The sequence below is a fragment of the Mastigoproctus giganteus genome, chromosome 2 (assembly GCF_048544385.1).
Source record: "Mastigoproctus giganteus isolate SK-2022 chromosome 2, ASM4854438v1, whole genome shotgun sequence".
NCBI lineage: Eukaryota > Metazoa > Arthropoda > Arachnida > Uropygi > Thelyphonidae > Mastigoproctus > Mastigoproctus giganteus.
In genome coordinates this window covers 213,799,766-213,827,619 of record NC_143576.1, presented here as the reverse complement: position 1 = coordinate 213,827,619, position 27,854 = coordinate 213,799,766, and the positions used below count along the sequence as shown (strand labels likewise).

The window sequence follows — 27,854 nt, the reverse complement described above, 5'->3', positions numbered from 1 at the left end:
TCATGAGATACATGGCAGAGAAGAAAAATGCATGGGATGCATATAAATTATCAGGCGACACAGAAGCCTATGGCAGATATAGGCTGGTCTGCAACCAAGTTACAAAGGAGGTTAGGCAGGCGAAGGCAGATTACGAAAAAACTTTGGCAAAAGATGCAAAGAAAAATAGCAAAGAGTTCTTTACTTATGTAAACTCTAAAAGGAAGGATATGAGTCAGATTGGTCCACTTGATATCGATGGGTCAACTGTTGATGATCCTGCTCAGGTAGCTAACAAACTAAATGAATATTTTGCATCGACATTCACACGTGAGGAGGTATTCAGCGAGGGGAATGCCAGAGGTGTATTCAACTCTAGCAGTAAGCTAGAGAATGTTGTAATAACTGAAAGTAAAGTGGAGGAGAAATTGTTGAAGATAAACACAAGAAAGGCACCTGGGGTTGATGGGATCTATCCAGTTATATTAAAGGAGGCAGCAGAGGAAGTAAGCAAACCCTTAGCCATAATTATGAGAACATCCTTGGATTCAGGTGAGGTCCCCACGGACTGGACATTTATTTTTATTTTTGTGTTTTTGTATGGGCGGCTCCTAGAACAGAAGTTCATCTCCGCCTCGTTGCTCTGTTCAGTTTTTACAGACTCTGTCAAGGTTAGGCCAGTGTGTATCTTGTAAAAAAAAAAAAAAAAAAAAAAATTTTTCCTTCTTTTTTTTTCATTCCTCATAGGAATATCCCATGTTGGATGAAGAAAGATGAAAAGGAAGGCGAGAAAGAGAGAAAAAAAAAAGAATAAAAAGTTTCCATCCCTCACGGGAGAAAGTGATAGGTAAGAATAACTGTGTTTGTGAGCTTATTTGTGTGTTGTGTAGCATGATGTTGTGTTTCGGCCTTTGGCTACCTGGAAGCAGTGATCACCTGGACGACTTCCTCCAGATGTGCAAATGTATCCCCAATTCACAAAGGGGAATTGTTTGTTTGTTTGTAGGCTTTACGGCGCAAGGGCAGCAAGGCCATAATTATGCCTAAGGGGATCTAAGCGTGACACGAGTAATTGCAGACCAGTTTAACTTCCGTTGGGAGGAAAATAATGGAGTAAATGGTTAAAGAAGCATTGCAGGATCACCTAGACAAGACTGCAGCAATAATTCAGACACAGCATGGGTTTGTTAAGGGAAAGTCATGTCTGACAAATTTGATTGGATATTATGATGTGGTTACAAAGGAACTGGATGCAAAAAATATTTTTGATATCATAATTATATCAAATACCAAAAAAAAAAAAAAAAAAAAAACCTTTACAAATTGGAGCAGAATGGTATTAAGGGTAAGTTGCTACAATGGATAAAAGGATGGTTAAGTGGGAGAAGACAGAGGGTGGTAATCAATGGACGCTGCTCTGGGTGGAATAATGTTATTAGTGGAGTCCCAAAGGGTTCGGTGTTGGGTCCACTGTTGTTTTGTATATTTATCAATGATATTGATGAAGGTATATCAGGCTTAGTGTCGAAGTTTGCAGATAATACAAAGGTTGGCAGGGTTGTTAATGACAGAAATGGCAGTGTGCTACTGCAACAGGATTTAGATAATTTGGAAAGATGGGCTGAGAAGTGGAAACTGAAGTTTAACATGCAAAGTACAGCATATGGGTAGAAGTAACCCCACAGTAACGTACCAAGTGTTTGGTGTTATACTTAGGGTGTTAGAAAATGAAAAAGACCAGGGAGTAATTGTGCAGTCAGATATGAAGTTTTCTGAGCAGTGCAGACAGGCTGCAAGAGCAGGTCATGGGGTTTTGTCAATGATATACAGGAATTTTGCTAGCAGGGAAAAGGAGGTGATTATCCCTCTGTATAAGGCAATGGTCAGGCCACGCCTTGAGTACTGCGTAAAGGTCTGGAGGCCTCATTTTAGGAAGAATGTAGATTTGCTTCAGTGTGTACAGAGAAGGGCAACAAGATTATTAAAGGGAATGAAGGGGTCCTCTTACCAAGAAAGAGGCTTAAGTTTTGCAAATTGCAGTGGCTGGAGACTAGGCACCTGCGAGGTGATCTGATTGAGGTGTATAAGACCTTGAATGGGTTGAGCACCCTGAATTCTGATGAGATTCTTCCACTTGCTCAGATTAGCAACCTGAGGGAGCATAAATTCGAATTCAGGAAAGACAGTTGTAGGATAGATGTGCAGAAATTTTCCTTTAGCCAGCGGGTGGTTAACTGCTGGAACAAGTTTCCTTCTGTCGTTGTGGAAGTTGATAGCTTAAATAAATTAAAGGAGGAGCTGGACAAACTTTTAGAGGGAATGGACTCTAGGAATTCCTCCCATCAACGACACGAATCGAACCAGACGAGTGAGGATGATCTCCCTGTGCTTTGGAAAAGCCCGAAGCTTACTTGTGGCCGCATGCATCTCTAAATTTGATTCAATAAGATATTATGAAGAGATGGGGGTAACCAGCCGTCTTGGCTACTATTAGTCAGTAGTTTGACCCCATATGGTCGGTTTTTGGGCCTAGTTTCATCCTCTGGATTTCCATTTCTTCAGCTCCTTGCCATATGACCACTTGAGAATGTTAAATTTCATGGAATTGTGTTTCCAAGCAAACTAGATTAGAAGAAAACGTATGTGTGCAATCAAACAGAACGAGGATTTTTAAACACTGTTCTTTATATTGTATAATTTCTACAAATTTATAAACGCAATGCTGCTATTACGATAACCATAATACTATACTTAATTAATTTTCGTCAGTAGATGGCGCCAGTTGTTTTCCAATTTATTTTCAGTTTTTAGAATTTAAATCTAATTTTATTATATTTCGAAGGCCGAATGTAGTTGTTGGGAAAGAAAGGCTTCCACAATATGAATGGAACTACAACGAATGTTCACCTCTGAATACTGTTGACGGTGGCAATAGGTCTTGATGTTATAAATGTTTTTTTTTTTTTTAGAAATTCTCTGCAAGAACTATAACTATAAAATTATCGAAATATTTATCAGAATTATGAACGCTTTTTTTTTTCACTACAAAAGTTGGAAATAATGTTTAATTGATAAGTAATAAAACGATAACTACACTGCACAAAGTCTATGCAGATGATTTTAAAATAATATCACATCACGACATAGCCTAAATGGCACTTTTAAATGTGTATGGGTGTGGGCAAATTATCCAGGTTGATAATTACATTTATAATGAGTAAAACAATTCATGCATTGAAAGTTTAGCTATAAAAATTTAGGAAACGCAACTGAGTCAGGTTTTCACCATGGTTGGTCCATCAAAAACTGACGGTCATTATCAAGAATATATTATACACACCAAGACTCAATTTTCAGTTTACGGAGGGATGAAACAGCAAGTCTCGCTTGCTATTTGATTTTCTGAACATCTGTACTTTCTTAGATATCATTCTCTTAACATCCGTGAAATATCAGCGATTCATATCAGTGACATCGCCATGACACTTGACAGACGCCCATATGTTTGGGTGTTTTTGTTCCACGCTGTAACTAGTAAGAAAAATGGTAAGATTGACTGTATGCTGTATTTCCGTTCTTTTTATGCCATCGTAGATAGCACAGTTGGTATAATCCCCGCCCTTCCCACACTGGGTCGAAAAGACCTGAGTTCGAATCTCGCGGGAGGAATATTTATGGGTCCTTTCTCCAACGTGGCCGAATTAGTCGGTCTCAGGCGATGGCAGCATGGATTTTTTTCTCCCGGAAACTCTGGTTTTAGGACCAGCAAACAGCAAATTGACCACAGAACATACGCAATTTACAGACATATTATATACCAGACTGCTAGCAACTATAATCCTTTTTCAAGACTCAATAAAATTAAATTAAAATTCAGTAAAAGTAAATTTCGAATATAAAAGTAGCGCCATCTACTTAAAAATATATGAACTGTAACGTTGTGTTTTGGATATATTGCCTTAAGTAGCCCTTACCACCAAATGCACTTTCCATCTCAGTCAGAAACAACAAGCTGAGCTCGGTTTGAATCGTCCCCTATCAGTTCTCATTTATTGTCTTTTCTATTCCCTCTGTACTCCCACATATTAAAATAAAATACTTCAGAACAGCAAAATCCACCCTTTCTGGATGCAAATGTGTATGGTGTGTGCCTATGTCCGATTTAAAGTGACCTTCACTCCATTTTACAAGAATATAAGGATTTATTTACAAGAAACTGCAGACGTTACATATCGGAAGTTCGTACGAAATTGTTCTTGCAGCTTTCAAATACCACCTTCTTTCGTCGTTGTCTTCTTCTTCTTCTTCTTCTGTTAGAGATGTGATCAGAAAGTCATCCACATCTGTTGCTTGCTTTCTAAGTGTATTAATCATAGAGACTCTTTCCAAGCGAATATATTTCCTGAGCATTCTTAACTAGAGCTGGTTCCATCACGCATTGACGATGGAATATAGTTCACGTCATTGCACGTATATTTAGAGACCTTTCCACTGTAATGAGGTAATCGCTTCATGATCTCGTACAGAACATCACCAGGTGAGAGGGTGCACCTAGCATCGCGATGTGCGTGTAGTTTATAATCCTTTGTGATGTAATTCTAAAAAAAAGAAAATACAACTTAAATGATAAACACTTTATTAAGGCAAATACATTAGAAGTTTGTTTCAAGCAAGGTTGATATTTAAAAGCAATGGATTATAAAGAAGTAGTTGTTTTTTTTTTCTATAAAAATACAGCAAAATTTATCCAGTGTCTGATTTCAGTAATTAGGTAATCGCGAATCCTAACCTTTCTTGAGAATGCTTTAAAACTTCTTCTTATGTAATACGTACTGATGCGCATCATTTTTGTTGACTGAAAACTGCGAGTACCGTTTTGTCTGCGTAGGTAGCACAATGGTATTGTCACCGTCCTCCCCACACCGGGTGGAAAAGGCCCGGGGTCGAATCCCATCGATGACGCGAGGAACTTTAATGGGCTTTTTTCACTCCGTGGCTGAGTTAGTCGGTCTCAGGCGTAGATAGCAAGGTTTCCTTCCTGCTGTAATTCTTAAAAATATATATACTGTTGATTGTGATGTCTGCCATATTAGTGCTACCCAAGAGGAGCTATCTTATCTACCTATTATGGCCATAAATTGCGCGCGCGCGCTTGTTCTCTGCTCAATTTGCCTGTTTTGCTGGACGGAAAACCGAGTTTCCTGGTCGGGGGGGGCGCAAGGAATCAAGATCCGTGAAAATGGTATATTTACCATTTTCCCGGATCTTGATTCCTTCTGCTGCACCTTTGAAATTTTACAGCACAAAATCATAATCACTCACTCGTACAAGAAGTTTACCTGTAAATGGCATATTTTTACGAGGAATGGCAGGACGATTAGCTGAAAGCAGATTGGAGTTTTGCTTCGGAACTTTGGTTTTGGTGCATCACCTTGCAGCACCATGGCCAAACATATATTGGAAACTAGCAATCAATATGTGGTTTGTGGTTCACTCCACACCATTAAATGCGAGGGATAATCTTTCCATTAACCCATTGTCGCGCATTTTCAGCACATGAATGGCACACTTAATGTAGGACCCATGATTTTTATTGGTCATCAATTCCAACACCAAAATAAGCATGAAACTTTTTAAATAAAAATAAATAAATTTTCTGTTTATACAGAAAATTTAGAAGAGGTCAGAAGAGTTCACAAGATAGAGAAAATACAAGGAACAATAAACACCGTATTTAGTAGCGTGCTTAACGACTACCATACTCCAAAACGTACCTTGACATTTGCCGGTTTCACATTGACCCACTTCCAATTTCTTCAATAGGTTTACAGTCCTCTTTGGCAGCTCCAACGCATTCCATCCTCTGTGGTACTATTACAACTCAACTTGTAGCTGTTGTAGGCGTCATTACTTCTTATTGCTCTGTAACTTCCCCATGATATCTTTTTCTGCTCAATTTAGCTGGCCTGCTCCATATTGATTAATCTCGTGCTCGTGCTGTATTTTCTTAATTACAAATATGCGTTCATGGCTTCTGTGATTATTGCTTTAAAAGTATTCCATGATTCGAATACATTCGAATCATGGAACACCTCTCCCTGCAATGCACCCAATTAATAGATGCAATGTACCGCCTTAAATTGTCATAGTCCCCTTTTCTGAAATTAAACCCTGCGTTTACCTTTAACCACTGCAACGTCTTTCTCCATATTCCAATTAAAGACTGAGTGACTCTACTACAGTAAGTAGTAGAGGTACAAGAAGTAGTAAGTAGTACAAGAAGAGCTGGGCAAGGTCGCTTGAGGGCTACGTCACCCAGAACAGACCGCTATATGGATCTAACAGCAAGCCGGTGTCCTACGATGTCCTGTCATCAACTGTCTCTTGAGGTTGCTAAGACCACAGGTGAAAACATTTCTAACCTTACTGTGTTAAGAATGCTCAATTCAAGTGGACTCTACACAAGGAAGCCAGTGGTTTGTATCCCATTAACCCCAAACTACCCCAGAGTTCGTCGAAACTGGTGCCATGAACATGTGACTTCGAGTCCTGACAAATGGGGTACAGTTCTGTTCTCTGATCAATCCCTACAAACAGATTCTAATCGTTATTTCATCTGAAGACAACGAGGAATGTGGTATCATCCCTATAACAGCAGAGAAAGGGACACTTATGGTGGAAGCGGTGTTCTCGTGTGGGGCGAAATAATGATCAATGGCCACACCCTTTTTGTTTTTGATAGGGGTAATGTAATTGTGCAGAGGTAAAGTGTAAAGTGTGTTGATGTCTAGCGGCACCAGGAGTTCCCCCATCTGCGCGCTGTTTACATTGTGGGCGTGCCAGTTCACTGGGAATGCCAGAGATTTAGAAGTGTGTGGGTATTGTATAAGAGTTGTGTCGTGTAGCGTTGTTCATCTGGTCATTTAGCCATTGGACCCCTGCTGAGGCCCCAACGCTGCCCCACTTTGGCCCCGTGGAGGCAGACCAGGAACACCGAGAATAGATCCTCGAACTCTATGTGCGAATTTTTCGGGGTGTAGTTGGCCCAGAGTTTCTTTTGATGCATGACAACCACTGCACACAGAGTTCAAGTGGTGAACTGAAGCTATCTTGAAAATCTTGAATTGAAGCTATCCAATAAATGCTGTGGCTAACGCGATCAGCAGATTTAAATCAGATCGAACATGTGTGGGACGCCCTTGGGCATCGTGCTGCACGCCGGCAGCCAACTCCTGCGCTTTTTGAATGAGATTAGTTACCACAGAATCTTAATGAAACCCTTGTATCAAGCATGGTTCACGGCTGTCAGAGGGATCATACGCGGCAATGATGTCATGTGACCATATTTTAGAACATCCTGTGTTGATTTCTGTAATATGACCATTTTGGTAATTCTTATACAATCCCTATAACTCTCCCTTATACCTGTCGGCAGTTTTTTGCTGTCTCCTCATTTCATTGTTATTCTATGGTACACCATCATACCAAATTTTATCCTGCTTCATCGCAAACTGAACGAGTTACACCACGTTTTCTTCGCGTTGTTAATTTTATCGAGCCGTGTATGACAAAAAGAACTAGCTTGTGTGGCTCATCCGCCCGAGTCAATTGTTTATCCAGGAAGCTCTAATGGACTGTGAACCCGGGGGTGTGGTGTCCGGATATTTTTTGATGTAGCGTATCTCATTATGGTTTTTATAATTTTGTAACATCTCTGTGCGACAGCTTATCGATGCACTGGAATCCATGAATATTTATTCACCAGAATGTTTTTTCTGGAAAGTAATGATTCAATTCTGCAGATAATCGATAGGATACTAGGTGGGTATACGCATTTCAGTGGGAACTGAATGTATTGTAAATTGAACTTAGCATTCTAAATAAGGATTCATTTAAAAAGCAAATTATAAGACTAATTGTTCAATATCCGAGAGAATAGTTTAACCAAAACTCATTAGTTTTATTTGTACATAATTCACTTATTATTAGAACATTATTTGTCATGTGTCCAATCCACTGTGCTCTGTATTTCAATTGATCTAAATTTAGGACAGAATTTCCAGTTTAGTGCTCAAGAACAGTAAATTAAAACACGTCACTGTAAACCAATAAAAGCATATAACGAATTAAATATATAAGATATGCATTTTCTACTCCCAACATGTCCACTTCTACTATTACTAGATTTGTCCTTTAAAATTTACTGGAGATGTCTATAGTTATAATATGTGAGAAAGGCCTGCATCCGTTCTTTTGGATGCAGGCCTTTCTCACATCCAGAATCCAGATTAAACTTTTAAGCAGAGTAACTTACCAGTTTCACGCCACACTGTATCAGCTTTTGAGCAGCATCCAACATTCTCTGGCTTGGAACTAAACTTTGGAAGTTGCCCATAAAGGCTATAGAGATAGAAATGTTGTTGTATCCCAGGGTATGAGCTCCTATTTGATCCCAACTACGTACTCGATAGACTCGTCCATCATTGCCAACCACAAAATTGTATCCTAGGTCTCCCCAGTCTGAAAATAAATAGTAAAAAAATATTTCCATAACCATTATATTCACATAAGTCTGTTTAGCGTTATGCTGACAGTTAAAACATTTTGTATTTAGGGATGGAAAGTGAAGTGAGGAAACGGATACACGCTTGGGGAAGTGAGAGGGATGAAGGGGAAACTCAATTTATTCTTGGAGAGGTAGGAAGCCTGAAAAAGACACACAATGGTCAATGTCATGGTAATGAATTTCGTGCACTGATATAAAAAGGAATTCGTGGCTTTCAAAATCATTTTATGTAAAGATAACAATCCCACAATGGATGTGGTAATAAAAGACCGACAGTAAAAATTGGATAAAGATAGCTTCGTGAGATGAAATGACTGAAATTGAAGCTTAAAAAATCATAGAGTTCAAAGAATCAGGTTTTGTAGGAATAAACCAGTCCTGGGTTTATATTTTTTCTTCTTTTGTGTTTACTTGTAGGCAAAAGTTCGATTGTTATCACCGAGAGAAGTCGAGCAACACTTTCCGTTATTATGGCTTTTTTTTTTTTTTTCATACCCCGAATCGAGCGAGGGTGGCTGTTGTTTTTACCTGGAAAATCTGGTATTTCATCCCATAAAACCATAAGTTTCCTACGTCTTATGCTACGATATACCGACGGATATTTGGAGAGATCTAAATATGATGCAAGAAATCAAGTTTATATAGCATCAGCCAAAATAAATAAAAAACTACACAGTTCACTAATCAGTACCCTCCAAGGATTCGTCTAGTTCTTCCTTGAAGTTATTAAACTCATCCACTTCGACAACAACAACAACAGATGGAAGTCTGTTCCAACAATCAACTACCCGCTGAATGAAGGCAAACTTCCATCTGTTATTCTACCATCCTTTCTGACTTGAATTTATGCCCCCTGATGTGTGTAGTCTCAGTAAGTGGAAGAATGCCATTAACATTCAGCTTATTCAATTCATTTAAGGCATTAAACCTCAATCAGATCTCCCGCAGGTGCCCAATCTCCAGACTCTGCAATTTGTAGAACCGAAGCCTTTCAAGGTACGAGCAGCCTTTTGTTCCCTTCACCAGTCTAGTTTCCCTCTCTGCACCTGCTCCAGTAGATATAAATCCTTCCTAATATGAGTCCTCCAGACTTGTGTATATTACTCAAGATGCGACCTAATCATGGCCTTATACAAATGGATAATCACCTCCTTATTCCTGCTAGAAAAATTCCTGTATATCATTGGCAAGACACCATTAGCTCTACTGGCAGCATGTCTGTCTGCACTGCTCAGAGAATTCACATTTGAATGAACAATTACTCCCAGGTCTTTTTCATTCTCCACTACTACTCGGAGAGTAGTACCAGAGTAGCTTATCAACTGTGTGGTACTACTCTCCGAGTAGTACCACACAGTTGATAAGTTACTCTGAGGTTACTGCCACCCATATGAGTACCTTGCATTTGTCAGTGTTAAACTGCAACTGCCATTTCTCAAACCACTCACCCAATTTTCCTAGATCTTTAGTGATGACTATTGTTTCATCAGTGTCACCCTGCCAACCATTGTTTCATCTGTAAACTTAGACAATAGGACTGATAAGAACAAGCAAAAATAGTCTTCTCCACTGGTGAAGCGTTGCTTATTTGTGGTAGTGCGATATCAGATAACTCATTGTGAAGGTATTCACAATATGAGATGTGATAAAACGATGCCATTTTCACCATTCGGTGATTCACTTATGTAAAAAAATGATGCTATTGCACTAACTATTTTTGTTTTCAATATTTATCAATGATATATATTGAAAACAAAATGGACCCAACACTGAACACTGGAGAACTCCACTAATAACATTTGTTTACGAAAGGCAGAGCCCATTGATAACCACTTTCTGTCTTCTTCCACTTAACCATCCCTTTATCCATAACAGTAACTTCCCCCTAATGCCTCAGTGCTCTACTTTATACAGTAGTCTTTTACGTGCAACAGTATCAACAGCCTTCCTGAAATCCAAGTATATGATATCAAAATTAGTTTTTGCATTCAGTTTCTTTGTTACTGCAACCTGTCTAACCAACCAGTCAGATTGATTAGACAACACCGCCCCTTAACAAATCTATGCTGTAATTGCAGTATATTTGCATGCCTGTCTAGATGGTCCATCTCCAGTCCATAGGGACCTCCCCTGAATCCAAGGATGCTCTCATAATTATGTTAAGGATTTGCTTATCTCCTTTGCTGCCTCCTTTAATATAATTGGATCGTTTCCATCTGCACCAGGTGCCTTTTTTATGTCACCTTCATCAATTTCTCCTCCTCCTTTCAATTATCACAAAGTATTTAACTCCTCGCTAGAGTTTAATAAACTTCTGGCATCCTCTTCTCTAAAGAATTCCGAATGTAGATGCAAAATACCTATTCAATTTTTTGTCCGTAACCTGAGCAGGGTCATCAAGCGGCCTAATGTGATTTAAATCCTTTCTACTGTTAACATAAGTATAGAAGTCTTTGCTATTTTTCTTAGCATTCTTTGCCAGAGACTTCGCATAATCTGCCTTAGCTTGCCTAACCTTTGTTCTACCATAGGCTTCTGTATCACCTGATAATTTATATGCGTCCCACGCATTTTTCTTCCATGCCACGTGACTCAATAGTTCATCTGACATCCATTTAGGTATAAGCCTTTGAACAGCATTTCTTTGTTGGTATGAAAAGCGTACTAGCCTTGATTACTTCCCTGAATACGTCCCACTTTGAATTTGCAATTGGTAACACCATCAGTTGGTCCCACTGCACAAAATTTAAAAAGACAGATATAGATACGGAGAGAATTAAGATATATATAGAGTTTAGTTTATAAACTACTGGTACTAAGTCATTTCTTTTGCCTTCGCCTTCGTGGGTAGCACAGTTGGAGTTGAACCACCGGTAAAATCGGTTTCCCCCCTACACTTGAGATCCAGTCCCGTCGATGACGTGAGGAATTTGTATGGGCCTTTTTCAGGAGAGGGTAGCATGGTTTTATCTCCTGGAAATTCAGGTTTTTCGTCCAGCAGACAGAAAATCAACCTCAGAACACACCCAATTTACAGACAGTACACTATGGCCTTAGTCGCTGAAGCCCCTAAAACCCTTCTACAACAAAAACAACAAACATCTATTTTAATCTCGCCATTAGGCATAATATATATACACTTCCCAACCAAAAGTATTCAGGCAATTTGGAAAATAAATAGGAGTGTTAATGAACGAATTGATAAGGTGTAATTTGATAATAGTACGCATTTGACATCCTTTGGAAAAAGCTTGGCTTCGAATCCCATGCAGATGGGAGGAATTTTATTGTTTTTTTCACATTCTGGTCAAGTGGTTTAGTCTACAGTGGGGTTTGGACGGTTCCTCTTTAGAAACGCGGTTTTCTAAAGAGGAACTTGTAGAAAACAATTTGTAAACACAATACATTGCGCTTCATAAATTCGGCTGCTTTTGCGTAAAACCAAAAGCATGAAAAGTAGACTGATCACAATTTAGTTCATATAATTTTAGATAAAGAAAAACGAAAACTAGATAAACTTACACTTTTTAATGTGATTATCCTGCATCATTTTCATTATCGAAATACACTCTTCCGTATCTTCACACAGTTTACTCGCTGTATGGTGAAAAAACACGTGCTTCACTGGAGTTGGGATTGATACGATATCATCAGCGGCTTTTGCTGCTCTCCACTCATCTCGTTCAACTATTTCAACGCCTGGACATTCTAAGGAGGGAGAAAAGAAAAGAGAAGTCTCTTATAAATAAAGTGCTGCCCTTTTTTGATTCATACAACAAATAAGAAAGTGTAATAGATGGATGAAAACTCCTTAAATTATTCAAAGAAATTTAGAAAGATAATATTCCGCGTTAATTAAGTACAGTACAACTGCGGTAATCCGAATTAGCATTAGCATTAGCATTAGCATTAGTAGAGGCATTTGATGCAAGAAAGCAAGCTTATGCGCAATCAGCCAAAAAAAAAAAAAAAAACCCCACTTCCACTTCACCCCTCTGTTCGTTCAAAATACCTGTCCAGCTGAGCCTTAAACTTATTTAGGCTATCAACCTCCACTACAAGGGATGGCAGTCTGTTCCACCAACCAACCACCCGCTGGCTAAAGGCAAATTTCCGCACGTCTATCCTACATCTGTCTTTCCTCAATTTGAATTTATGCCCTCTCAGGTGATTTTTCTGAGCTAGAGGAAGAATCTCATCAGCATTGAGCATGCTTAAACCATTCAAGGCTTTATACACCTCTATCAGATCACCTCGCTGGTGCCTAGTCTCCAGACACTATAATTTGCAAAACTTAAGCCTTTCTTCGTAAGAGCACCCCTTTGTTCCATTCACTAATCTTGTTGCCCTTCTCTGTACTTGTTCCAGCAGCTCTACATCCTTCTTGAAATGAGGCCTCCAGACCTGTATACAATACTCTAGGTGTGGCCTGACCATTGCCTTATACAATGGAATAAGCACCTCCTTATCCCTGCTGAAAAAATTCCTGTATATCATTGACAATACTCCATGAGCTACTCTTGCAGCCCATCTGCACTGCTCAGAGAACTTCATATCTGCCTGCACAACCAACCCCAAGTCCCTTTCATTCTCTACCACTGTCAGTGTAGTACCACAGAGTTGATACGTTGCTCTGGGGTTGCTGTTTCCCATGTGCAGTACTTTACATTTGTCAATGTTAAACTTCATTTGCCACCTCTCAGCCCATCTGCTCAACCTTTCCAGATCCTGTTGCAGCAGCATAGTGTCAGTAGTGTCCTTGACAACCCTGCCAACCTTTGTATCATCTGCAAACTTGGACATTAAGCTTGATATACCATCATCAATATCATTTATAAATACAGAAAACAATAATGGACCCAACACTGAGCCCTGAGGGACTCCACTAATAACATTAGTCCACGATGAGCAGTGTCCATTGATTACCACTCTCTGTCTTCTCCCCCTCAACCACCCCTTTATCCATAGCAGCAATTTGCCTCCAATGTCACACTGCTCCAATTTGTGTAGCAGTCTTCCATGTGCAACAGTATCAAAAGCCTTTCTAAGATCCAAGTATATAATATCAAAGTTATTCCCTGCATCCAGTTCTTTTGTGACTGCATCATAGTATCCAATCAAGTTGGTCAGGCAAGACTTCCCCTTAACAAAACCATGCTGTGTCTGAGCTATAACTGAAGTCTTGTCTAAATGATCCTGCAGTGCTTCTTTAACCAGTGCCTCCATTAATTTTCCTGGAACAGAAGTTAAGCTCACAGGTCTATAATTACTTGTGTCAGCCTTTGATCCTCCTTTGTGAATTGGGGTCACATTTGCACATTTCCAGTCTATGGGTACCTCCCCTGAGTCCAAGGAAGCTCTCATAATTATGGCTAAGGGTTTGCTTACATCCTTTGCTGCCTCCTTTAATATAACTGGATAGATCCCATCCACCCCGGGTGCCTTTCTTGTGTTTATCTTCAACAGTTTCTCCTCCACTTTACTCCCAGTTATTTCAAGATTCTGTAGCTGACTGCTAGAGTTGAATACACCTCTGGCATTCCCCTTGCTGAATAACTCCTCATGTGTGAATGTCGATGCAAAATATTCATTTAGTTTGTTAGCTACCTGAGCAGGATCATCAACAGTTGACCCATCAATATCAAGTGGACCAATCTGATTCATCCCCTTCCTTCTGGAGTTTACATAAGTAAAGAACTCTTTGCTGTTTTTCTTTGCATCCCTTGCCAAGGATTTCTCGTAATCTGCCTTCGCCTGCCGAACCTCCTTTGTAACTTGGTTGCATATCAACTTGTATCTATCATAGGCTTCTGTGTCATGTGTTAATTTGTATGTATCCCATGCATTTTTCTTCTCTGCCATATGTCTCATTAGTTCATCTGACATCCATTTTGGCCTAAACCTTGAACAATATTTCTTAGTTGGTATGTAAAGCCTAGTAGCTTCCAAGATAAGTTCTTTGAATGCTTCCCATTTTGAATTTGCTGTTGGTAACATCATCAGTTGGTCCCACTGTATAGAATTTAAATACTGTCTCAGTCCATCGTAGTCGCCTTTACGGAAGCAATAACCCTTCCCTTTACCCCTAATGGTAGTTACCTCTTTGAGTAAATCCCACTTCAGCACACTGTGATCACTGCCACCCAGTGGTTCCTTTATCTGCAGATTCCTAATGCATGAAGAATCACTACTGATAATAAGATCAAGAGTATTACTCCCTCTAGTTGCCTCCCGAACATGCTGATGTAGAAAACAATCATCCAATAAATCCACAAAAGCCCTGCTAGTGCGTGAGTAACCAGCCCCCAAATTCCAGTCAATATCTGGGAAATTAAAATCTCCCATTATAAGACTCTCTGATTTACTGGCCCACTCTATTTCCCTGTACAGTTCCTTATTATACTCATCAGAGTCATTAGGCCTATAGCACACTCCTACTCTCAATTTTGATCTCCCAATGCTTATGTCACACCAAATTCTTAGTGTTAAACGAAACACTCCTAAATGAATCAGGTATGACAGACTTTGTTTAACAGACCCAAGGTCATTCTTGGTCACTTAAGTAATTCTAATTCACCCGATAATTCTCCAATGAGACAAAAATAAGTTAGTTAAATTCAAACGTTCTGAAATTCAGTCCTCTCCTATACCTCACAAAATGGATTCTTCTGCTTCTATGCTTATCTTCGATTACACTTAGATTTCTAGACATTACATGTCTCTGTTAAGGATTGACTTCTAATCTTTCTTACAATAAGCATATCACAAATACTGCTTCCTCCGTATCTTAAAAACTGTATTTTCTCTTTCGCTCTCTCAGCATTATATTTTTTAAAGTGCTACTCACTCTTACCAATGTCAAATCCACCCTACCATGGAATATTGTTCCCACATCTGGAGCGGTGCTCCATTAAACTCCTGCATGCTTCTAGACTCTATTTGAAAGGAAGCATTTTGGTTAATTCATGACCCATCTCTTACAAAGTCTCTCCACTGTCTCTCTCATAGACTTCTGTTTCTGCTGCGTGCCTTTTCTATAAATACTTCTATGGGCGCTGTTCTTCTGAATTGGCTTCTATAATTCTCGCCCTCTCTTTCAAATCAGTTCAAACACGGGCCACAACCAGTCGGTATCCTATTATTGACCAACTTCAGATTTATTTATTCATTCAACTTCTGTTTCCTGGAACAACCTCTCCTCACACGTATTTCCTGAAAGTTACAATCTACAGAAATTCAAGTCTAATGTCAACAAGTATCTTCTTTAATCTTCTCAACCTCCAAACCACACACGGTACTAAGTACTACAGGTTCTAATACCTTTCATGTCTGGGGTCTTCATAAAAGAAAAAAAATAAAACCATATGAAATGAACGAAAAAGAAATCATTCTTTTTATGACCCTTATTGTGATTCAGTGTCTTGGTTTCAGTTGCCGATTTGTTCCAGATTCTTCTGAGCCAGCTTAACTTAAAACACACCTTTCCCAGAGCGATAACGCTTCCTTTTACTGCAGGACATCATAAATAATTAAAACAAAACTACACACGTGTATCATAACTCATTTCAGCTATGCAACTCACAGTAAAATTGGATCGACAGTAATGAGTACAACATGAAAACCAAAATCTGAATCTACGGATTCTGGATGTTAGTTTGCATGTTGGTTAAATTAATACTGCGATTGAACTGTATTAATTTTACTAAAGATCTGAAAGTTCTAAATGACTATCTAGATTATAATGTCATCAAAATTCATAGCACGTACCATGCCTGGGCGGAAGTCTGGAAGGAAGTGACTCAATCATTACGAAATAAAACATCACCAAGTAGGCAGCGAGGAGAATTTCGTATGCATTCATAGTTTTGTGGCCTGAAAGAAAACCGATTATTGGTCAATATATCATTGCTTTTTATTGCATTTTCTTTGGCCATCAACTGAGACATGATGTAATTTAAACATAGAGAAACAAACGTTAGAGAAATTACTCTTTTGCTGGCACTCAAATCCTGGGTGCCAGCAAAAGAGTTTGCCTCGTGAGGCCACAGTTTCTGCGCCTTTAGGAGCTGTGGAGAAACAGAAAATAAAAACTCAGATCAATGGAAGGAGAAGGCAAGTTCGTATTGTGAGGTAAGTGCAGCCAGTAAAGTCCAATCAGGTAGTCCACTCAGGTGAGTCCTATCCGTAAAGTCATTCTGGTTTGAAATCAGTTCTTCTGAGAAAAAGAATTATCTAGCAAGATATCCTATCTAGGTACGTCCTGTCAGATAAGCAGGTCCATTTTATAATTTTGATAATCGTGATAGGTGTGCAGAATACGTTAGTAATAGTTTCAATAGAGTCCATAATCAAGTATCAGCATAAGTTTTTTTTCTTTCTTTTTTTCTTCTTCTCTTCTTCTCTATTGGTTGAAGTTTAGGATACATTTCTAGATAAATGCAAAAAAACTATTGTGCAGTTAACATTCATGTAAGGTAGTGGTCGGAAGTTTAAGAGTTTGTTGTAGATGCCGTAGGTGTATTTGCCAGCGGTCTGACAGTTGAAGAAGAAATAGGAGATGGAGCAGCCAACATCTCTTTTCTTTTTGTGAATACTTTTAGTGCAAATCTTTGAAATGTCTGAAAGGATTCTTCATTTTCCACGAATATAGCTTCATTTCCCTCAGCAAAATTGTTATGATAAGATTTTATTGTTGATCTTTGGTCATTGTAGTTGGAGCAATGATAAATCACATGAGCCCAAGACCTGCAGTGCAGCAGAGGATACTGTCCTGCAAGCGCGAAGCATGGAAAGGAACCTAGATCTTTCAAGTGTGATTAGTTTACCTTTAAATTTGATGTTTGTTACCCTGTGAAACATATAGGTTTGAAAAACATCGTTGTATTTTAAAACGGTGTTTCTCAATCTCTTTGTAACGAGATAGCCTAATTTTTTTCGCTTTTTCATTGTAGCATTGTATATATATATATATACTATCCTACCCAAAGTCATGGGATACCCCACTGAATGCGGGAAATCTTCTGTGACTTTGGGATGAGCAAATATTTTGGCCTATAGTGATGATCAGAGGTTAGTCAGGAATTCGCACGTGTACGATGAACAGCATGGTTTGTATGGGAAGATCTTAGAGAGTTTCCAGGGGAGGTCGAAAGTTGAAAAAAAAAAAAGACTGAGTTCAAATCCCGTAAATCACGTGAGGAATTTTTATGGGTCTTTTTTTCACAATGGGACTAAATCAGTTGGTCCCAGGCGAAGGTAGCATGGGTTTTATCTCCCTGAAAGTCGGATTTTTTTTCAACAAAGAGGAAGATCGACTATAGGATACTCGATTTACACACATAATATGTACGGAGCAATATGGTCTAAGTCGCTGATGCGCCTAAAACCCTACAACAACAAATATATGGGATGACTAAAATCGAAGTGCGTAAATGGAAAACTAGATCGCCCAGAGATGAAGTTTGGAAAAGACAGTGTGTAGATCATGCTTAAACGAATAGTATTTAGTAGTCAAGATGTACTCTAACCATGGCATTTTACAAGAGTATAATCACTTTCTTGTCTCTGGTGGCAAAATTCCTGCATATCGTTAATAGAAACTCCATGAATTGTCCTGGAAATTGAATTATCTGTGCTGCTCAGAGAACTTCATGTGGGAGTGAAATTGCCCACTGGTCCTAGGATTAATACACATATTTGGAGATTAAAGATGTAATACGCACACTGGCCAAAAATAAACGAATATTTTTATTAAGACAGTCACAGACAGAAGAAATGCAAATTGATGCAAAGAAAAGTGTGGTTGTAAATGTTTGGTTGTAATTATGTTTTAGCATCGGCAACTGAGGCCATTTTGCTCCGTGTACATTGTGTGTAAATTGCATGTGTTCTGAGGTTTTATGTTTACTGGGCAAAAAACTCGAGTTTCCGAGAGAAAAACCATGCTACCCTCGCCTGATACCGATTAACTCAGCCACGTTGTGATAAAGACCCATAAAAACTCCTCCTATCATTGACGAGATTCGAACTCAGATCTTTTGCACCCTGCGTGGGGAGGACAGCGATCCTACCAACTATGGTACCCACAAGGACTGTGAAAATGGTGAGAGTGTGTGATCTATCAGACTTTGAAAAAGTCCTTATCGTGGGCGATCGTTTATCAAGAGCGACCATCCAAGAAACTAAAGACATAACTGGTTTCTTAAAAGCATCCATCTCAAAGGTTTTTAATGACTAGAAAGCAAGCCCTTATTCCATATCTCAAAGGCGTAAATGTGGCAGAAAAACAACGCTTCAAGAGCGAAGCCGCCGTACTCTAAGGAGGGCTGCACGGAAAAATAGGACCTCCAGTATGCAGCAAATAACATCTTAATTCAACCAGTGTGTATTGAAGTGTGTAATGAAGTATTAACATGATAAAATTCTTATCAGAATTTTACCAAAGCTGCTTCCTAGAGATTACCATAGATCATTGCGCTTTTTTTTCCTACTTCATTTACATGTTGCTTATATGATGTACTCTTTTTGTTTCTTTTCTTGCTTCACAGAAGACAATTTTATTGTCTAATGAATCATTTTTCGTATGGTTTAAGTAGGCGTTATACAGTATATCGCAATCCTCTTCATTAATCCATTAAAAAGGAAGCAGAGTCAAGCATCAGTTGAGGAAGTCACAAGATCCAATAATGATCCTATATCGAACATGTTGTGGCGAGCATCCCGCCAATACTTCAGAACAGTACTTCTCATTCTGTTTACTCTATAGATGAAAGATCTGATCTGGAGGGAGAAAAAAGAAAATCTCCAGACTATAGCTGAATTGTACAGATTAATACCAGCCCATAAAGACCAATTACCAAATTCAAGAACAAGGTATAATATAAACCAAGCTCCAAGCATCCGCTGTGTAAATAACCCACAACAGGAGACCCCCAGGATTTCTCCAATTTCAGCCAAACTTTAAGAAAGTACGAAAAAAGTGCACTGAATTACCGTGTTAACCATTCTGGCATTTCAGGTATATCAACACTCGTGAGTAGCATAATAGGTAGGATCGCCTTCCTTCCCCACCAGCGGAAAGGGTTTGAGCTCGAGCCCCGTCCATGAGAGGAGTGAGGAATGTTTATGGGCCATTTATTACAACGTGGCTGTTAGCCAGTCCCAAGCGAAAATAACATTGTTTTTTTCCTCCCGGAAACTCGGGATTTTCATCCAGCAAAACAGAAAATCGACCTCAGAACACACGCAATTTACAGACGACATACTCGGAACAATACGGCCTTAGTCTCTGATTTTCCTAAAAACCTCCTACAACAACAACAGTCATGTCAAACGCAAAAAGAAAACAACAAAAATCTCTTCTCTAAAAATCGATCATTAAATCATTATGGATCCTAAGAATATTTGTAATGCTTTTGCTAAATATTACCGTGATTTGAGCAGGTTAGGATTACTTGCAATGATATCTAATGATTATTTAGAAGTGGGACAAGGTACTTTTAGTTATATTGCAGTCATAGAATGAGATGTGACAAATATTTTAGCCAGTGCAAAAAAATGACCGAGACGGGGACCTCATGGCGTTCCCTGCTGTTTTTTAGAAAAAAAATTAATTTCAGTGTTAGTTCCTTACCTGGTACAGATTTTTAATCAGTCTTTAAACTAGTGGTGCGTACCTTGTGTAGTTTGTCAGCATACGTACATGTTTAGAAACAATGTCTCAGATTGTCATTAGCATTAGCATTAGCATCAGTAGAGGCATTTGATGCAAGAAAGCAAGCTTATGCAGCATCAGCCAAAAAAAAAAAAAGAAAAAAAAAAAAAAAAAAAAAGTAACATAAATAAATAAAAATAACCACTTCCACTTCACCCCTCTGTTCGTTCGAAATACCTGTCCAGCTGAGCCTTAAACTTATTTAGGCTATCAACTTCCACGACAAGGGATGGAAGTCTGTTCCACCCACCAACCACCCGCTGGCTAAAGGCAAATTTCCGCACATCTATCCTACATCTGTCTTTCCTCAATTTGAATTTATGCCCTCTCAGGTGATTTTTCTGAGCTAGAGGAAGAATCCCATCAGCATTGAGCATGCTCAAACCATTCAAGGCTTTGTACACCTCTATCAGATCACCCCGCTGGTGCCTAGTTTCCAGACACTGTAATTTGCAAAACTTAAGCCTTTCTTCGTAAGAGAACCCCTTTGTCCCATTCACCAATCTAGTTGCCCTTCTCTGTACTCGTTCCAGCAGCTCTACATCCTTCCTGAAATGAGGCCTCCAGGCCTGTATACAGTACTCTAGGTGTGGCCTGACCATTGCCTTATACAAGGGAATAATCACCTCCTTATCCCTGCTAGAAAAATTCCTATATATCATTGACAATACACCATGAGCTACTCTTGCAGCTCGTCTGCACTGCTCAGAGAACTTCATATCTGCCTGCACCACCACCCCCAGGTCCCTTTCATTCTCTACCACTGTCAGTGTAGTACCACAGAGTTGATACGTTGCTCTGGGGTTGCTGTTTCCCATATGTAGTACTTTACATTTGTCAATGTTAAACTTCATTTGCCACCTCGAAGCCCATCTGCTCAACCTTTCCAAATCCTGTTGCAGCAGCATAGTGTCAGTAGTGTCCTTGACAACCCTGCCAACCTTCGTATCGTCTGCAAACTTGGACATTAAGCCTGATATACCATCATCAATATCATTTATAAATACAGAAAACAATAAAGGCCCCAATACTGAACCCTGAGGGACTCCACTAATAACATTAGTCCACGATGAGCAGTGTCCATTGATTACCACTCTCTGTCTTCTCCCCCTCAACCACTCCTTTATCCATAGCAGCAACTTGCCTCCAATGCCACACTGCTCCAATTTGTGCAGCAGTCTTCCATGTGCAACAGTATCAAAAGCCTTTCTAAGATCCAAGTATATAATATCAAAGTTATTCCCTGCATCCAGTTCTTTTGTGACTGCATCATAGTATCCAATCAAATTGGTCAGGCAAGACTTCCCCTTAACAAAACCATGCTGTGTCCTAGCTATAACTGAAGTCTTGTCTAGATGATCCTGCAGTGCTTCTTTCACCAGTGCCTCCATTAATTTTCCGGGAACAGAAGTTAAACTCACAGGTCTATAATTACTTGTGTCAGCCTTTGATCCCCCTTTGTGAATTGGGGTCACATTTGCACATCTCCAGTCAATGGGTACCTCCCCTGAGTCCAAGGAAGCTCTCATAATTATGGCTAAGGGTTTGCTTACCTCCTTTGCTGCCTCCTTTAATATAACTGGATAGATCCCATCCACCCCAGGTGCCTTTCTTGTGTTTATCTTCAACAATTTCTCCTCCACTTTGCTCTCAGTTATTACAAGATTCTCTAGCTTACTGCTAGAGTTGAATACACCTCTGGCATTCCCCTCGCTGAATAACTCCTCATGTGTGAATGTCGATGCAAAATATTCATTTAGTTTGTTAGCTACCCGAGCAGGGTCATCAACAGTTGACCCATCGATCTCAAGTGGACCAATCTGATTCATCCCCTTCCTTCTAGAGTTTACATAAGTAAAGAACTCTTTGCTGTTTTTCTTCGCATCCCTTGCCAAGGATCTCTCGTAATCTGCCTTCGCCTGCCTAACCTCCTTTGTAACTTGGTTACAGATCAACTTGTATCTATCATAGGCGTCCGTGTCACGTGTTAATTTGTATGTATCCCATGCATTTTTCTTCTCTGCCATATGCCTCATTAGTTCATCTGACAACCATTTAGGCCTAAACCTTGAACAATATTTCTTAGTTGGTATGTAAAGCCTAGTAGCTTCCACGATAAGTTCTTTGAATGCTTCCCATTTTGAATTTGCTGTTGGCAATATCATCAGTTGATCCCACTGTATAGAATTTAAATACTGTCTCAGTCCATTGTAGTCGCCTTTACGAAAGCAATACCCCTTCCCTTTACCCCTAATGGTAGTTACCTCTTTGAGTAACTCCCACTTCAGCACACTGTGATCACTGCCACCAAGTGGTTCATTTATCTGCAGATTCTTAATGCATGAAGAATCACTACTGATAATCAAATCAAGAGTATTACTCCCTCTAGTTGCCTCCCGAACATGCTGATGTAGAAAACAATCATCCAATAAATCCACAAAAGCCTTGCTACTGTGTGAGTGACCAGCCCCCAAATTCCAGTCAATATCTGGGAAATTAAAATCCCCCATTATAAGACTCTCTGATTTACTGGCCCACTCTATTTCTCCGAACAGTTTCTTATTATACTCATCAGAGTCATTAGGCCTATAGCACACTCCTACTCTCAATTTTGATCTCCCAATGCTTATGTCACACCAAACTGACTCGACACTGCACTGTCCAGCGATGTCGACTGGCTTCACTTCCTTGGATTTTATGTGTTTTTTAACTAATAGCATAACCCCTCCTCCCTTCCTGTCCTGTCTATCCTTTCTGTAGACATTGTACTCCCCAAATTCCAGTTCTGCATTTCTTATATCTGTGTGACACCACGTCTCTGAAATCCCCACAATATCTGCCTTTGATGTTTTGAGCAATACCTCAAATTCATCAAATTTATTTACTAAACTCCTAGCATTGGTGTACACACAAGTATACATGCACCTGTTCTTTTTCTTAGCTACCCTAACACAACCCATGTGTTTACTTGTACCCCAATGATTCCCAGCAGTCTCTGAAATATCCTGCATCTTATTTTCCAGGCTGCGGCTCATTCCAATAGAAGCAGTGCAAGAATCACTTTCACCTCTGCCAGTGGCTACTGTTAATCTATTAGTCCTTGTATCCCCCCAATCTAGCAGTTTTCCGACCCACCTAACATTGCCTCGATAGCATCAGCAAACATTCTTGCACCCTTTCTATTTAAGTGTATCCCATCCCTGTAGAAGCAGTCTCTCCTGTTAACAAGTACAGACCAGGCTGAAAAAAATTCTACCCCTTGAGCCTTGCACAATCTTTCCAGGGCCGAATTGATTGACAGGGCTCTCATCATATACTCCCTCCTATCGTGTCATCCTTTTATATAACCTATATTGCAAAAAAATTTGATACTTTACTAGTTAAAAGTATCTTCCCTTACTTTAATAATCTATTTTCTCCATTACCACAGGGCTTTTGTCCTGGGGTATCTATTTAATCCATTCTTTACACCTTTTGGCAGTACGAATCTACAGTAGATGGGAGTAAGAAAGATCGAAATACTTTAGGTTGAATTGTCACAACCTTTCGACTTAGTATGTCAATCAAAAAATGAGAATGCTATGGAATTACAAATACTTTATTAAGTTGGTTTAAAAGATTAGGTAGTCAATAGAAATTTGCATGGTTTTATGGGTGGTGTTAGTTTGGCCCACTGATGTTTATCTGAACGATTGGCTTCATGTTTTAGAATCAGTATTGGCAACATGATGCAAGGAGGAAAAGCTTATACAAAAAGAGAAACACCATTCCGTGTTCCCTGAAATAATTTGTCCGAGCCTTTGTTAAATTTATTCAAACTACCAACCTCAACAACATTAGGTGGATGCTGATTTCCACCAGTTCGTTACCCTTTGGGTGAATGCGAATTTCCGCACATGTGTTCCTTACCTTACTTACTGTTACTTTACTTTTCCAATTTAAATTTATGACTCACCTTGTGTGTTTCATCAAGAAAAGGTAAAGATGCCGTCAGCATTTAGTTTACCTAACTCATAAAGTCATATACACTTCAGTCAGGTAACCACACTGATTCCTAGTTTCTGGAAAGGGCGCTCCACCCTGTATCCTTCCCAAAGATCCTTCCTGAGGTTCCAAACCTGTATGCACTGTTCCAGATTCAGCCTTACTCAATGAGTTAATTTCCTCTTTGTTCCTGCCTGCAAATTTCCTGCATATTTTGTTCTAGCAGCGTGTTTGTGTTGTATAATTACCCCTAGATCTTTTTTCATACTTCAACACCTTGAGTTTGGAAACAAGCAGAAGATACATTATTCTGAGGTTACTATCAAATGCCTTTCATTTATCACTGTTACACCACAATTGCCATTCTCCTTCCCTTCAGCAGATGGGGTGTAAAATGGCAATTGAGATCTTGAAGAAGCCTGATTATTGTCGTTAACTACTGTATCCACTTTGTGTCATTAGCAAACTTATAAATAAAACTTGTTAATGTACTTGTTAAATAAATATTGACAACAGTAAGGGCCCATCGCCATTCCTTGTGACATCCCAGTCACCACATTAGTCTATGAAAAGCAGTGGCCATTTATAACTATTCTTTATCTTCTACCGCTTAATGATCCCTTTATCCATAATAGTAACTTGCCCCTAATGCCATATTGCTCCAATGCAACAATCGTACATGCGCTGCAGTATCAAATACTTTATTCAAATTTAAGTACATGATTTCAAAGTTATTCTTTGGAACCAATACCAAAGAATATATTTTTTTTGTTAGGGTGAACTTTGCTCACCTTAACAGGAATATTTTATTACAAATGTATTTTAAATAACCTTACTATTCTTCCAGTTTCTAAGCAAAAAGATTTAGGGTTTCTTTTCACCACTCATGCGTCTTTCAGTACTCCATATTGTTCAAATTTTCAGACCGACTTACAAAATGATAGGCTTTATTGATTGAATTCGGTTCAGTTTAAGAATGTAACCACTTCTTTATCCGTATGTTATTTATGTTCTATACTGGAATATGAAGTGTCTATTTGGTCCCCAGGTGCCACTACCAACGTTAAAGTCCTGGAAAGGACACAACAAAGATTTATTCCAGTTCTTTTGAGAACTAATGAATCCCCTAACTTTCATCGAAGATTTTCTCTATCGCTGTTAAACAGACGTGTTTAATAAAATTAAGATTTTTATATAAGCGGTTAAGTCACAACATGCTCTCGTGGATAGCACAATTAGAAACTTCTTCTTCTTCTTCTTCTTCTGCTTCCTCGTGATGTCACAATTTAATAATTTTACGCAATTTATGCCAAATTTCTAGTCACCACTGAACAAGCAGGTGGCACTGCTGTAGTTCTTTTATCTCCTGGCTACATCCAAATGGCTGACTCGGTAGAATTACTGTGACCTTGAAAATACCAATAATGTATAACTCAGCAACACGTGAGTATTTTTAAATACAATTTGGTATGCTGAAAACTTCTACGTCAAAGCTATCAGGTAGCACAACTATTCTACTAAGAATTCCCAGTGGCTGATTATAGTTCCTTAAAATTTAATAACCTTGAAATTTCCTATGTTTTCCTATACCCGAGAATAATAACGATAGCCATTTAAAAAAAAAGTTCACAGTCGGGAAAATAAAACCACCTTTAGGTCCCAAATCTTAACTTATCACTCACCCACACTTATTTTATCTAAAATATAACTTCTTTTTGAGCAACACTCCCGAAAATCTTTATTAATTAATTTTAATAGCGCAATAATAATTAGAAACTAGTTACTAACAATTAGAAACTCACCTGACTCAGCCATTTATTTATTGTCTTTATTTATCCTCGTGGATAAGCTATTACAGCAACTACTCTAAAAGGCTGACGCATTCCTTCAGTGAGCTGCCAGAGATCCACGTGTTGTTACTACAAAACAAATACGATTTCTGGGATGTGTGCATGAGTGTTGTTTCTGGTTTATGTGACCCACAGCAGGCGACGTCACTGCTGTCAGTATTATGACAATATGAAGGATGTTTGTGAAGTAGTGCGCAGGAGCAGTGCGAAAAATCAGTTGGGAGGATTCGTTTGTGGTCCGCCTCGATTACAATAACATCCGTACTTTTTCGTCTCATTGATCCGTTATCAGGCATTTTTTTTTTTTTTTTTTTTGAAATGGGGGAAGCGTTAATTCAAAAGATAAGTCCTATAGAGTGAGAAAAAGAGGTTCATAACTAGTTAGCATTTTACCTACATTGACTTTACCTGGTGGGAAGGAACTTGCCACCCTTGACAGAGGCAATTACGACATTTGTCTTTCGAGTATAGGATGTAGCATTTGTCATGCGGTTGTGTTTTCGTTATGGCATTTCAGAAATTACCTCGCTTTCTTGTATATTTTATTTTAAAAAGAGGAAAATATTTTTTATGTAGTCTGTGTCCATAAGATTTATCAACAGGATGGAACACTTCCTGGAAGGAGATTTTACTAGGCCAATACAATTTCGGATTTGTCATTGTAACGTATGACAGTCAATTGTAAGATGTAAACTGATGGGAAAATTATTATACCTTAGATATTATATTAATAGAAGTTTTCTTTTCATTCTTAGAAGGATTATACAATTGTTGGAGTAACATCGTGTGAACTAACTTTACTCATATCTCGCTACAATATTTTGTTGCTCTTGATTCAGATGCACTTTCTCCTCTCTCTTGTTTTGAGAAATGCATTATCTCTTATTCCTGCTTAAACTGTTTTGTTGAACAACTGCCTTCTCAATGGTTCTGCCTTTAAGCACGAATTCCAAATTGCAAAAAGGAGAAAACTTATTCCATTAGCAACAGTCCCATGATTGTACTCAACGCTGCAGCCAAAATCTTGGATTATTAATTTTAAAGTATTATTTATATATTTATTCAGGTAAAGGAAAGGTTGCAGCCATCCATGGACGGCATCCAAATTCTAGCAGGGTAGACACAACAATAACAGATTAAATAAATATATAAAAGATACAAAGATCCAGTCAGAAAATTAATTACAGTAAGCTAAAGTCAGGGAAATGTCCAACATAAATGCTAAAAATGCATTCAGCACCCAACCAAGAAGAGTGCGGGGATGCCAGAAGGTTGCTGCAGGCTGTCCGGAACAGGAGAAGGAGCAAAGACCATCCTCTAACACAGAAGCCCACAGAAAGCGAAGGTCAATTCGGAAATTCTAAAATTGTAAGATTGCGTAAGTATTTAGGTCGTTCAAGAATCCAATCGTGTTTTCCTGGAACATATGACTTAGAGAGCTGATTCGGTTGAGGGCAGGTCGGATCATAGATGCTTGCTGATTAAATATTCTTTCGTTATTCTTAGGCAGGATGATGAGGCTGTCGATGTTGGAAGCGTCTAGTCTACCCGAAATAAGCTTAGAGAGGGAAATTATATTGCGAGTGGTGATGATTTGTTTCCAAGGGGTCATCGCGTGCAGCGAATACAGTATAGCTCTAGGAACAGTAAGGGAATGTCCTAAAGTCCTAGTGAGGGATGGTAGAAACTAATACTCAAGCCCCAGGAACTGCTGCAGGTAGGTTGGAGGGGCAGAGGACCAGATTTCCGATGCGTAGAGATC

The 27,854-nt window shown here is 39.0% G+C and overlaps 1 protein-coding gene across 1 annotated transcript; it reads right to left on the bottom strand.

Moving 5' to 3' along the window:
• Positions 1-4,275: 4,275 nt before the first annotated feature.
• Positions 4,276-26,163, bottom strand: LOC150090061 (peptidoglycan recognition protein 1-like). Its single transcript, XM_090389735.1, has 5 exons — positions 26,045-26,163; positions 16,313-16,417; positions 12,068-12,253; positions 8,294-8,499; positions 4,276-4,577 (listed from the first exon to the last, which is right to left on the bottom strand). The coding sequence occupies exons 1-5, from the start codon at positions 26,055-26,057 to the stop codon at positions 4,392-4,394; spliced, it is 696 nt and encodes a 231-aa protein (XP_090245861.1). The 5' UTR covers positions 26,058-26,163; the 3' UTR covers positions 4,276-4,391.
• Between the last annotated feature and the right edge of the window lie 1,691 nt (positions 26,164-27,854).